Source organism: Lactuca sativa, chromosome 6, assembly GCF_002870075.4.
Source record: "Lactuca sativa cultivar Salinas chromosome 6, Lsat_Salinas_v11, whole genome shotgun sequence".
NCBI classification, from domain to species: Eukaryota; Viridiplantae; Streptophyta; class Magnoliopsida; order Asterales; family Asteraceae; genus Lactuca; species Lactuca sativa.
In genome coordinates, this window is record NC_056628.2 from 186,564,252 (window position 1) to 186,578,146 (window position 13,895).

A 13,895-nucleotide genomic window follows, 5' to 3' on the forward strand; every position below is an offset into this window, starting at 1 on the left:
TCTTCGTTGTTTGTGGGTGGTTTGACTTTATTATATAGCATGGTCTTTGACCAAGGTTGAAATTGACAATTTGTAGTAAACTAAAGCTTTTTATTTACTCTTTCGTGTATTAATTGCCAGCTCATCGGGCGTTCGGAAAAAAAAATACATACCACATAAGAAAATTTTATATTATTGATTCATTGATGAATTTTGAAGCAAACATCTATCAAATTGTTTATTTAAAAAGTAAGGGGTCTTTGATAGTTGCTAACTAGGTTAGAATTGGCTGAGTTAGAAGCTGACTGGTTACTATCAAATTGTTTATTTAAAGAGTAAGGGGTCTTTGATAGTTGCTAACTAGGTTAGAATTGGCTGAGTTAGAAGCTGACTGGTTAGAAACTTTAACGGAGTTATTTTCTGACCGAAACTTGTTGTTTGATTTTAAATCTAACTAACCGTGCAAAATGACTATATTATCCTCAAACAATATTTTTTTTATAATAATTCATTTATTAGTAAAAGATAAAATATTAGAATAAATTACAAAGAATTAGATGATGTGTTATTAAGAAATATAACAATTAAACAATTTAATCAATTTGATTCGTAAAAATATGAAACGGAGATCATTAAGTAATCAATATTTCACATCTCAAACCAATTAAACCAAACCTATTTCTATATAGATAGTCTAAACTCTAAAATATAAAAAAGGTTTATAATCAGTAAAGTGTTAAACTAAAGAAAAAGCTTGGTAAAAGACTTGAAGGCGCACATGTGATACCAAAAGCATGTCTTTTGATTTCAGCAAACCCAAAACCCAAATCATCGATTCTACTCGCAATTGCCATTGTTGTTGTGCTTCTAGTTGTTTAAAGATATGCATCTCTCTTGGATAAGGATTCGTTTTTTTCATCGCTGTATCACTCCATGAAATCCCAATTCATAGAGAAAAACAAAACTTGGGTCTTTAGTTTTAGTTTCTGTACATTGAAATATCGATTTCGAAGAATTGATGAATCGATTTCAAGCATATGAAGAAATCGATTTCAAATAATCAATTTTACAGAGACAAGCATTGCTAACCTGTCGATTAGGTCAAAACAGGAAAAATCATACCAATTCTGGAGGAGGAGCGATATAGGAGATTGAAGGAGCATCGAGGGTAAAGCGTGTCTTTTTCTTCATTCCGTCCGAGTCAGTCATGTTTTTCATTTGGACTGAATCAGCACAAATACGAGGACGAATCAAAAATTTGGACCGAGTCCAAGATTGTAGTAGAAAAACAAACGCACAGACCGGAGATTTCTGACCGAGTCCAAGCATTCAACCGGAGATTTCCGTTCACTCTCCGCCTTCTACAGCTTCTAGGCCTTCCCTCTAAAAATACGAAATTTCCGCTTCAGAATCGAAAATATTCAACAAACCAACTGGTAAGTGCTTACTTCATCTTTTATTTACATATAATTTGTGGGTGTGCAAACTGCAAAGCCCCCCTTTTTTTTATTATCAGCAGTAATACAAATCTCATGAAATTTGAAGCGAGAGCACAGATGAGAGTGCATACACATCAACACACAAGCTGTGATAAATTAAGATTTTTGTCCTTTTGGTGATTGCTGTGAGACATCATATGATGTTTATCGTGCATTAGCATGAAAAGTAAAGTATTTGAATAAGATGGTTAGGATTTAGGATCTGTGACTATGAAGGTAGTTTGATCTTTTTGTTTAACATTGATAATGAATGATATATAGGATTGAAAGTCAAGTTGTGAGAAACTTGTATGTATCTGAATTAATTAATCTGTAGATCTGATACATGCATCAAATTTCATGTTTTGGGACCATAACATGCTCTTTTTCTATTGCTGACTTGGAGGTTGAAATTTGTTTTGATAATATCATTATTACAATAAGCCTTTTTGTATATGATATATATATATATATATATATATATATATATATATATATATATATATATATATATATATATATATATATATATATATATATCTGAAAAATCATGTTTAGTGTAAATGGCTGAAATTGTTTCAAGTTGAATGCACATCCTTTCACTTGTTGTTAACTGTTATAGCATTGTATTTTGAAATTGTAACCAATTATAGCAATGTCATTGATTTTGTTTTGTTGAACCCTAATCCAGAAGCTAAAACAAATTATTTTGACCATTTCATCATTTAACCAATGTATCTGTTGGAATGTGATGCTACCTTAAGTGAATAATAGTATTTTTCTCAAATTCTTAGTTGAATGACTGCGTTTTTACTTTAATAGTGATAGTTTTCTCCCCAATAAATATTTGCAGCCACTTTCACTGTGGACATGGCTAAGATTAGTGAGAAAATAACACAAGTAAGATGGTTTTATGGATCTTCTTTGACCACAACCTTTACAGGAAATTCCCTTGTTCCTGTGCATATAACCACCATCAAGTTCAAGACTCCATTACTCCCCTTTCCAAGAACTCAAGTGTTGTATCGTTGTTGCAGATCAATCATGAAGACAGATACAACATTACCTATCATAGTCAAGGAAACCATCGATCCAACTGATAAAGAAAAACAGATATTCGATCGATTGCGTGAAGTTCTTGTTCATTTCAATCTTGACACACAGCTTCGTGTTGCAGGAGGATGGGTTCGCGATAAGCTTCTAGGAAAAGATTGTTATGACATCGATATTGCTCTTGATAACATGTTAGGAAAAGAGTTTTGTGAAAAGGTAAACGAGTATTTAGTATCCACAGGTGAACAATCACAAGGAATTGGTGTTATTCAAAGCAATCCGGATCAATCCAAGCATTTGGAAACAGCAAGAATGCGATTATTCAATGTCTGGATCGATTTCGTCAACTTAAGATCCGAAGATTACACTGAAAACAGCAGAATTCCAACCATGCAATTTGGTTCTCCAGAACAAGATGCATATAGAAGGGATCTTACAATCAACAGCTTGTTTTACAACATCAATACATGTTCAGTTGAAGATTTTACAAAAAGAGGGTTGAATGATTTGAAATCTGGGAAAATCGTGACACCATTGCCACCCAAAGAGACGTTCTTGGATGATCCTTTGAGGGTTCTTAGAGCAATTCGTTTTAGTGCAAGGTTTGAATTTGAAATGGATGAAGAATTAAAAGTTGCAGCTTCAGACAATGATGTGAAATCTGCCATTGGTGGGAAAATTAGCAGAGAAAGAATCGGGCATGAGATCGATCTTATGGCATCCGGGAATCAACCAGATAAAGCAATAACTTACATATCAGAATTAGGTTTGTTTTGGGTGGTTTTCACATTACCTGAAAATTGTAAACCTTCAATTTCACAAGAAGATGATAGAATTTGTGTTGAGTATATGAATTTGGGAATGAGACAGTTTCTTGAAGTGGGGTGTAGTTTTACAAATGAACAGAGAAGGATTTATTTATATGCATCGTTGTTTCTTCCACTTAGGAAGACAGTTTACATAGACAACAAAAAGAAAACATTTCCAATTGTGAATTTCATTTTCAAAAACTCTTTAAAGTTAAAAGTTAGTGATGCGGATGATGTTACGAGGCTACATAATGGAGTTGACAAGCTTTTGTGTTTGATCCCATTCGTGTTATCCAATGAAGATATGAGTAAAATTGATTGGGAAATTGATTTGATTGAAGTTCCTGTGAAATTGAAATCAAGGATCTTGTTGGGTTTGGTTTTGAGGGAAATGAAAGATTTGTGGAGGGTTGCTTTGATGCTTTCGAGTATTGTGGGGGAACAAGTGGAGAAAAGGAGGGAAGTGTTTATGGAGGTTGAAAGAGAAATATTGAAATTAGGTTTGGAGAAAGTGTGGGAAGTCAAACCTTTGGTCAACGGGAAGGATATAATGAAACATTTGGAGCTTGAAAAAGGGGGCCCGGTTGTTAGTGAATGGCAGCGGAAGCTTCTACAATGGCAGCTTGCTTATCCTTCCGGAAGCTTAGAGGAATGTGTTGATTGGATGAAGAGGGAAATGGAGAAGAAGCGTGCTAGAACATGAAGAGGAGAATAATCTTAATCTATTTCTAGGTGTTTTTATTATTATTTTTCTAGTAAGTAGGTTGCTATTTACATTTTTATCAAGATATTGGTATATCTTAGAATCTAAATATGGGGAACAGTTTTTTGATGTAAGTTGTTGTGATGTACAAAAAGTAAATTTTGATGCTGGTGATATCGGTTTGCATATTCTGAAATATAAAAACAGAGAAAACGTGATGGTGTTTTTTCTTGTTGCTGTGTTGTGTTTAGGGAAAATTGTAGGAAATATCAACGTACTTTGCTCATGGGCAATGTACTTTGATTATTTTTTATACATAATAATAAGTTGCTTACAGTTTTTTACCTAATAAGGTTTAACTGGACAACCTTATTTATTTAATTTTTTTTTTATTATTTGGTATCTTATGTGGTGCTAAATCAGCATTTAAATCACACTCAAGCCTAAAAACAGTTGCTGTAATCACAAACCAACAGATTTATTTCAAAGAATTCTAACTAAATAATGTTCATTATGGTAGATCAGGCAGTTTTATTTACGCATATTAAATTTGATAACAATTTCACAAATTTAAACACAAGTATTCTGAACATAATTCAAACAAAAGATTACCCATTTGATCAAAACTAATTTGCAACTTCCGGGTCTAGATTGAAAATCAAGAGTTTGAAGTGTATACAATTAAAATCCAGTTTTCGTCTAGATAATATTTGAACTATGACAAAATTATAAAAAAGAGCAAGTATATGATCCTTCATGACATGTACAACAACGATTTTTATATTTAATTTTTTTAAGGTTCAGTGTTAAATACTATGATGAACAAAATTATAATTTGTTTTTCAAAATGAATATATATTTTCCACAAAATAAGTAAAAGATTAAGCTATATTTGTAATTTTCTGATTTTCTCAAAAAAATATTCAAAATTGATATTAAAACTTGTTGTACAGTTAAGTTCCTAAAACTTTGACTGCAAATGTGCAATAGGTAAAAAAGTAAAAAAAAAAAAAAAACACCTTAGTAAATTGTAACTCTCCGGTCTACAGTAAGTTAGTAACTCCTGCTTCACTTTCGCCCATCACCGGTCCTCTCTTCAGAGGATCTCAATCTGAAGATTACAGGTGCATTAATCTCTTTGTCTACATTCATATCTAATTGATTCTTTTTACAGATTTTACTCATAAGCATTCGATTGAGTCATCTAGTTGCTTAATCTCACTCGGTTTTTGCACAATTAGGGTTTCATGTTGTTATTTTTGTTGTTTGTATGTTTAGGTCGAATTTGGTTGCTTTTCCATGATAAATGTTATGTTGCTAATGGGTTCATATGATTCTTTTTTAATCTTCATCACAACAAAATTGAAAAATAGAAAAAGACAAATTTAATCTAACTTTTTAAAGTTTTTATAAGAAATAACAAAAAAAATTTAGAAATGACCTATATAGCCAACAAAATCTCAAAAGGCATCTGACCTTTGCGATTTCCGACCATTTGCAATTTCCTCTGACTCAATCTTATCTATGATTTCTTCTATTATTTTGCCTCTTTACAAATGTCTAATGCATAACGGTATGTATTAGACACTATTGTGAAAAACAAAGATAAGTGCGATTGTACAAGTGCTTGTGTGTAGACATTTATACAATCTCACTCTAGAAGAGGAAATCATACAGGAAATCGTAAATGGGGTCTGCGATTTCATTATGCCAAAATTGCAAAACCAGATTTCCTTTTGTGCTTTTGATGAAATCGTTGTCCAAATGACGAAACCCAGCCCATAAAGGCCCAACTGCAATTTCAATGACTATATGGGTCACTTTTTAAATTTTTTTGGCTATTTCTTGGAAAATATTTAGGGAATTTGACTAGATTTGTCTTTTTCTCACAACAAAATCGTGCACACTAGTTATTGATTTTGTTGAAAATCCTAATCCACTAGCTAAAACAAATTATTTTGTTTTAGCCCTCTATCATTATCGAGATTTTTTTTGGCCATTTCATCATTTAATCAATGTATTTTTGCAGCCATGTTCATAGCTAAATTAGTGAGAAAGTAACGCAATTAAGTTGGTTTAATGGATCTTCTTTGACCACATCCTTTACAGGGTAGTTGATGCAGGTCAATCATGAAGACAAATGGAACATTACCTGTCATAGTGAAGGAAACCATTGATCTAAATGATAAAGAAAAACAGATATTCGATCGATTGCATAAAGTTATTGCTCATTTCAATCTTGAAACAAAGCTTCGTGTTGTAGGTGGATGGGTACGCGATAAACTTTTAGGAAAAGAATGTTACGATATCGATATTGCTCTTGATAACATGTTAGGAAGAGAGTTTTGTGAAAAGATAAACGAGTATTTAGTCTCCACATGTGAAGAAACACAAGGATTTGATGTTATTCAAAGCAATCCGGATAAATCCAAGCATTTGGAAACAATAAGAATGAGTTTATTCCATGTCTGGATTGATTTCATGCACTTGAGATCCGAAGATTGCAATTTGCAATTCGGTTCACCAGAAGAAGATGCGTATAGAAGGGATCTTACAATCAACACCTTGTTTTACAACATCAATACATGTTTAGTTGAAGATTTCACAAAAAGAGGGTTGGATGATTTGAAATTTGGGAAAATCGTGACACCATTGCCACCAAAAGTGACGTTTTTGGATGATCCATTGAGAGTTCTTAGAGCAATTCGTTTTAGTACAAGGTTAGGTTTTGAAATGGTGGAAGAGTTAAAAGTTGCAACTTTTGACAATGATGTGAAATCCGCAATTTTGGGTAAAGTTAGTAAAGAACGAATGGCCTTTGAGATTGATCTTATGGTAAACGGGAATCAACCTACTAAAGCATTAACTTACATTTATGATTTAAGGTTGTTTTCGATTGTCTTCACACCACCTACAAATCACAAGCCTTTAATTTTAGAAGAACATGAGAAAAGTTGTGTTGAGTATATGGATTTGGCATGGAGACAATTTCATGAAGTGGGATGTAATTTTTATGTAGATAACAAAGACAAAATGGTATCCGTTGTGAATTATATATTAAAAAATTCTTTAAAGTTTGTTAGCTTAAAGACAGAGCAATATTCAATGGTTTTTGCCCGACGGTTGTTAGCTTAAAGAGGCGGTGATGGAATATATGCATTGGTGGATAAATAAATAAAAAATAAAGAAAAATGTTTAATTTCTCTAATAATAAATATGTGGATTTTATGTTTAGTCGTAGCACAAATATTTCATTTTGCTTTTAAAATTTCATAAGGAGAAATCAAACAAATGATTTGAAAATAATTCCTTAATCAGAATTTTTCGAAATTAATAGCATTCCCTCTAACGTCAATCACAGTCATCCTGATTTGATTTCCCCAACTAACAAAACCCTCCATTTTCTAGGGTTTATCTCCGAAAAGGGTTTATGCAATTTGTTTCTCTCCACGCTTAATTACACTCGTATATTCAGAAACAAATGACGATTTTAAGTTGATTCATTATCAGAATCCTTTTCCGAATTCATAGCATTCACTCTCACACCAATCACAATAATCCGTGATTTGATTTTCCCAACCAACAAACCCCCGGTTTATACGGTTTATCTCTCAAAAAAAAGAAGGGTTTATGCAAATTTCTTTCTCTACGCTTACTTCCACTCGTATTCCTTTGAGCGAGGGGAATTCGTGCAAACTTCATAGTCTCAGTCGTAGAAATCATCAATGGGTGACGAAATGATGTCGGAGAAAAGAGGAGGGTCGATCAGTGAAGAAGACCTATCTGCTGTCGCCCAAAGGTTTCTCTCCTTGATCACCACTTTCTGGATTTCGTTATATTCAAAAAACACGAATTCCCCCGGAAATTTTTCTTGTCGCGTTTGTATATAATAATGAACAAACGTTCTTGAGTTGTTTCATTGATTTGAACATCTAACTAATTTCGGAATTTTTGAACTGAATTGTTTATTCTCTTGAGAATACACAGAGAGTCTACTACATGGATTACGTCAATTTCATTGCTTATACCATTCTTAGCATCTTCATATGTTCCATTGGAATTGAATAAATACTCATTTCTATTTGGGGATTGTTGTGAAATTGAAGGTACAAGACTACAACAGTGCTAAATTTGCTTCAGGAAGTGGGTCAAGTTCAGGATGTAATGATAGATTGGTATGCAATGGTGAAGCATACAAAAACTGGCATAACAAACCCTAGGGAATATCAAATGTTATGGCGCCATTTAGCCTATCGTGAACCGTTAATTGAAGAGTTTGAAGATGATTTTAAGCCATTAGTAAGTCTATCATTTTTGCAAACTGTTGTTTTGAAATTCTGTATTTTACTAGAAAATCCAAGTATTATGATGGTTCAAAAAAAGTTTGTGATTTTTGTATTGTTAATATTAAATATTAATCAAATCAGGTAGCAAAAAACTCAAATTTATCGAATCTTGTTATTACAAAACTTTTAAATTCATTAAAAATACCAATCACAGGATGATGATAGTGATCTAGAATATGAACTTGAAGCTTTCCCAACTGTTAGCAAAGATGCTTCAGCAGAGGCTGCAGCTTATGTGAAGGTAAAACAAAATCAAAAAATCGAATTTTATCAATTAAGACCAAATAAACACCCCCTAAGGGTAAATTCGTAAATAACCCAACCCATAAATTTTATTACTCTTTTTTTCTGTCCCCCTTATAAAAAAAGTTACGCAATTTTTTCAGGTTCTCATTGCTTCTGATTCATCAAGTGAGTCGTGTATAGAAAAAGGGTTGGTGATGGAGGCTCCATTGATGATAAACATACCAAAAGACAAATCTACCCCTCCTCCATCATCAGATGAGAGTACACAACTTGCTAGTTCAACGGGTGGTGTTAATATAACAGTTCCGGTTTTTGTTCCAACACAAGTGGTCCCACCAGTTTTGTCTGGTGAAACATTGGATACTACAAACACGTGTCAAAACAGCAACTTCCCATCTAGGAGGAAAAGAAAACCATGGTCTGCACAAGAGGATAGATCACTGTTTGATGCTGTACAGATATGTGGTGAAGGAAACTGGGCAAACATTTCAAAAGGAGATTTTAAGGGTGAAAGAACTGCTTCACAGCTATCTCAGGTTAATTATATATCTTTAACTTATGGTTTTATGCTAAATTTTATAAAGAATTCTATTAATTATTCTTATATTGATGAAATAATTGTTATTACCAGAGGTGGAGCATTATTAAGAAGCGTCATACAAACTCAAATATGAAAACGGGCCCACAGCTTTCAGAGGTACAGCTGGCAGCTCGACATGCGCTTAACATGGCTCTTGATAAGCCTGGTAATAACAATTTAACAATTTTCTTTTGTAGATGAGGGTAAATTTGTAAAATGTAACGACTTAATAAATGCCACCTTCTAAAAATATCCTGACTTTAGTTCAAATGTGAACAGGAGGGGCAACTTTCAGCAATAAACCGGTGCAACCCACCATGGCGGAGCCACCATCTGCCGCCACACTCCGACAAAATCAGTCCCAAGCGGATCCAAAAAGATTGTTCCCGAGACCGCTCGCCTCTGGGCCGGACGCGGTCAAAGCCGCCGCGGTTGCCGCCGGGGCCCGCATCGCCACCCAATCGGCCGCCGCTGTAATCTTGAAGGCACAGTTGAAGAGTGCCATCCATATCAACAAAATGGGTAATGGAACCAGTAGACCGCCTGTTGCACGCATGGGGGGGCCACGTGAGCGGTATTCTAGCATATCGCCACATGGACCACGGCCTAACCTGGGCTCGGGTCATGGTAATTCAAATGTTGGACGGACCACTGGTCCACACGGTGGGCTTCAGGTTAAACCTTCTGGCCCACCTTCACCGGTTGAATCTGTTAAAGAAGAGCAAGTTGTGGTTTCTGAGAGCCTACAAAAGATGAATCTTGAATCCGATTTAAAAGATCAAGAAGAGAAAGTTGTCCCCACATGTTTGTCCTAGCAGTAGGCAGAACAACATCAGTGTCAAAGTTTACTTTTTCTTTTGTGGTTTTGTTAGGAGCTTTTTTGAGCAAATATTAGGGTTTTTTTTTGTCGATATTCTGATTCCTTTGTTATTGAATGTATGCTAATGGAAAAAAGTAGTTAGTTGCACCAGATGTTATTCAATGATGAATTACTTTTATACTGACAAAATTTTTAGAATGTGATTATTTTTTATTTGTGTTTACAAAAAGCGATTTTAGGGGGACCAAAATGGAAATTTTGTTAACATTTTAGTTTTTATAGTATCAAATCAAAATAAAATAGTATAAAAAAGAGCAGTAGGCAGTAGGCAAAACAACATCAATGTCAAAGTTTACTTTTTCTTTTGAGTAAATTACACGAATGGTCCCTATAGTTTGGGGTAATTTGCGCGCTTAGTCCCTAATTTATTTTTTTAACTCAGAAAGTCCCTACTATTTGTCTTTGTTACGCGCTTGGTCCTTACTGTTTGTTTTTGTTACGCGATTGATCATTGTCTTGCCTAAAAAGACTTATTTAAATAGGAAAAAAATTGCGGGATAGGTAAGGTAATGTGAAGGGGGTTGGGGTTAGAGTGTGTTTATTTAAATATTTAAAAATATCAAGGGCAAAATAGTTTTTTTTAGGTAAGACAGGGACCAAACGTGTAACAAAAACAAACAGTAGGAACCTTCCGAGTTAAAAAAATAAGTTAGGGACTAAACGCATAAATTACCCTAAACCATAGGGACCATTCGTGTAATTTACTCTTTTCTTTTGTGGTTTGGTTAGGAGCTTTTTTGAGCAAATATTAGGGTTTTTTTCCCTTTGTTATTGAATGTATGTTAATGAAAAAAATGAAAAAAAGTAGTTAGTTGCAACAGATAAAGTAGTTAGTTGCAACAGATGTTGTTCAATGATGAATTGCTTTTATACTTACAAACTTTTTAGAATGTCATTATTTTTTATTTGTGTTTACAAAAAGCGATTTTAGGGGGACCAAAATGGAAATTTTGTTAACATTTTAGTTTTTATAGTATCAAATCAAAATAAAATAGTATAAAAAACAAAAAGAAGTCAAACCACACAAAGACACTCACATGCTTTCCTTCTCGACTTGAGACGCTCCTGATAATTCCCTACTACCGTCGCCGCCGCACAACGGAATCAATGGTGTTCGCTCCTTCACCTTTTCGGTCGACCTCCTCTGCTACACACTCTATCCAAAGCCCTAAATTATTGTCAACAATCGATCATCGTCTAATCTTCTCCGTCTCATTCGATTCTCTAAACAAGCGACGTTCGGCGGCGATGGAAGTACTGTGCTGCGCATCACAACCGAAGAACATGGCAGCGCCGCCAAAAGAAGCGAAGCTATGGGGAGGAAGGTTCGAGGAAGGAGTTACGGATGCAGTCGAGAGGTTTACTGAATCGATATCTTTCGATAAAGCGCTTTACAAGCACGACATTATGGGTAGCCGAGCTCACGCTTCCATGCTCGCTAAGCAGGTATCACTTACTCCTTCCATTTCTAAAAAAATAAAAACACATTAACTCAAATCTGTAATAGATGAACGAAGAACACAATAGGGAAACACTTTGTATTGCCTAGAATACTGAAATTCCTTAATAACGTTCTGATTGATGGAAACCCTCAATTTCAATCAAAATCTATTTGTTATTCTTAGTTCTAACATAAGCACATAATGTAGGGATTAATTAGTTTCAGCGACAGGGATAGCATTCTTGAAGGTCTGGACCAGATACAGGCACGAATCGAAAGGGGGGAGTTTGAGTGGAGGACTGACAGAGAAGATGTACACATGAACATTGAAGCAGCCCTTACTGATTTGATTGGTGAACCTGCCAAGAAACTGCATACAGCCAGGAGTCGAAATGATCAAGTTTCAACTGATTTTCGCTTGTGGTGTCGTGATGCCATTGACATGATTGTTGCACGCATTAAACATTTTCAGGTTGCTACTAGACTACTCCCCTGATTATGGCATAAAGTAACTGTAGTGCATATCTATTTCCCCTTAATCCTTTCATTGGACTAAGTATGGGAGTGATGTCAAAACAAACAAAAGTTATAATTTTTTGTCCCATCCAAAAAGATGGAACAAGGTTTCACTCTCGATCTCTCATCCATGCAAAAGACATGAATGCCCTCCTCTTCCTCATCATCAAAAATAGCCCTAGAAATGACTAATAAGTATTTGGTTAATCACTACAGATTGCAATGGTAAAGTTGGCCAAGACAAATGAAGGAGTGATTGTCCCTGGTTATACACATTTGCAAAGGGCACAACCAGTTCTACTTCAACATCATCTCTTAGCATATGTTGAACAGGTTTCATATTCTTTATGTAACTTTTATCATCTTGCATAAACAAACTTAACCATGGTTAAACTTAAACTTTAAAACACCTTGTTGTATTTGTGTAGCTTGATCGTGATGCTGGACGTTTATTGGACTGCAGAGTTAGGCTAAATTTCTGCCCTTTAGGAGCATGTGCATTAGCTGGCACTGGTCTTCCCATAGACAGATTCATGACCTCTGATGCTCTAGGATTCACTGCTCCAATGAGGAACAGGTATGTTTGTTTATGAATATGAATTCCATATTATTTATTATTCATAATAATAATAATAATAATGTGTACTTATGTTTTGAAAATTAAAACAAACAAACAGTATGGATGCAGTTTCAGATCGTGATTTTGTTTTGGAGCTTCTTTCTGCTAATGCGATTATAGCAATGCATTTATCTCGACTTGGTGAAGAATGGGTGTTATGGGCATCAGAGGAATTTGGGTTCATTACTCCTAGTGATTCTGTTTCAACAGGTAGCAGCATTATGCCTCAGAAGAAAAACCCTGATCCAATGGAACTTGTTCGTGGTAAATCTGCTAGGGTTTTAGGTGACCTTGTCACCCTTCAAGTTTTATGCAAAGGTCTTCCACTCGCTTACAACCGTGATCTACAGGTATATTTTATTATTATTATAAAATCCCTTAAACCTCATGTACTTCTTATTGTCATGTCATTTATGATTTGGGGTGTTTTGAATTTGTTTGTAGGAAGACAAGGAACCAGTATTTGACAGTGTGAAAACAATAATGGGAATGTTGGAAGTATCATCGGAGTTTGCAAACAACATCACCTACAATAAAGATAGAATAAACAAGGCTTTGCCAGCTGGACATCTGGATGCCACCACACTTGCAGATTATCTTGTTCACAAGGCAAGTTTTATAATCAAATCATAGTCTGATGATGTAATAGAAAGAAATGAATGAAAGTGGATTGATTTTTTTTTTATGCAGGGAATACCTTTTAGGACATCACATGACATAGTTGGAAGGGCAGTTGCATTATGTGTATACAAAAAGTGTGAGCTTCAAGAGCTGAGTCTTGATGAGTTGCGTACAATTAACACAGTATTTGAGAAGGATGTGTATGAGTATCTTGGGGTTCAAAATTCCATCAACAAGTTTACTTCTTATGGCTCCACGGGTTCTGAATGTGTGGCTGCTCAACTAGATTTTTGGATCACAAGGCTCGGTATTGACCAATGACAAAATTTGTATTTGGTACAAACCTAAATGCATTTTGTTTTTGTTTTCTGAACCATGTTTTATTTTGTGGCTCTTGTCTTGCCCATGAATTTCTAGTTATTGTAATAACTTTTGTTTTAGTTTTAAGTTGAATAATAGGTTATTAATGTGTTGTTAGAACTTAGAACTAGGATTGTTTTGTTATTAGTTATTAGAAAAACTTTTGTAATGGTTTTAGCTTCTCATCGGTGAGCTAGGCCAATATGATCAAATGCCAAATCGGAAAGTGAGACCATAAGGAGGTGCATTCCACCTGGCATCAGG

The 13,895-nt window shown here is 34.7% G+C and overlaps 3 protein-coding genes and 1 pseudogene across 7 annotated transcripts; all 4 read left to right on the top strand.

The window, feature by feature from the left end:
• The first annotated feature begins 708 nt into the window (after positions 1 to 708).
• Positions 709 to 4,253, top strand: LOC111898825 (CCA tRNA nucleotidyltransferase, mitochondrial). 4 transcript variants are annotated; one of them, XM_042895969.2, is made up of 3 exons: positions 710 to 1,415; positions 2,311 to 2,357; positions 2,495 to 4,253. In XM_042895969.2, the coding sequence occupies exon 3, from the start codon at positions 2,502 to 2,504 to the stop codon at positions 4,020 to 4,022; it is 1,521 nt and encodes a 506-aa protein (XP_042751903.1). In that variant the 5' UTR covers positions 710 to 1,415; positions 2,311 to 2,357; positions 2,495 to 2,501; the 3' UTR covers positions 4,023 to 4,253. The 4 variants fall into 4 exon arrangements, with proteins under 4 accessions (XP_023750464.1, XP_042751903.1, XP_023750465.1 ...); XM_023894696.3 differs by having other exon boundaries at positions 709 to 1,415; positions 2,311 to 4,253; XM_023894697.3 differs by lacking the exon at positions 2,311 to 2,357 and having other exon boundaries at positions 2,401 to 4,253.
• A 1,886-nt stretch (positions 4,254 to 6,139) lies between these two features.
• Positions 6,140 to 7,157, top strand: LOC111898859 (CCA tRNA nucleotidyltransferase, mitochondrial-like; annotated as a pseudogene).
• A 163-nt stretch (positions 7,158 to 7,320) lies between these two features.
• On the top strand, positions 7,321 to 10,164 carry LOC111898827 (uncharacterized). 2 transcript variants are annotated; one of them, XM_023894700.3, is made up of 6 exons: positions 7,322 to 7,821; positions 8,129 to 8,321; positions 8,523 to 8,609; positions 8,755 to 9,150; positions 9,246 to 9,360; positions 9,474 to 10,164. In XM_023894700.3, exons 1-6 carry the CDS (start codon positions 7,748 to 7,750, stop codon positions 10,007 to 10,009), a joined length of 1,401 nt encoding a protein of 466 aa, XP_023750468.1. In that variant the 5' UTR covers positions 7,322 to 7,747; the 3' UTR covers positions 10,010 to 10,164. The 2 variants fall into 2 exon arrangements, with proteins under 2 accessions (XP_023750469.1, XP_023750468.1); XM_023894701.3 differs by lacking the exon at positions 8,523 to 8,609 and having other exon boundaries at positions 7,321 to 7,821.
• Positions 10,165 to 11,073: 909 nt separating this feature from the next.
• Positions 11,074 to 13,738, top strand: LOC111898826 (argininosuccinate lyase, chloroplastic). Its single transcript, XM_023894699.3, has 7 exons — positions 11,074 to 11,520; positions 11,724 to 11,987; positions 12,248 to 12,364; positions 12,460 to 12,608; positions 12,709 to 13,000; positions 13,095 to 13,259; positions 13,341 to 13,738. Exons 1-7 carry the CDS (start codon positions 11,182 to 11,184, stop codon positions 13,590 to 13,592), a joined length of 1,578 nt encoding a protein of 525 aa, XP_023750467.2. The 5' UTR covers positions 11,074 to 11,181; the 3' UTR covers positions 13,593 to 13,738.
• The last annotated feature ends 157 nt before the right edge of the window (positions 13,739 to 13,895 follow it).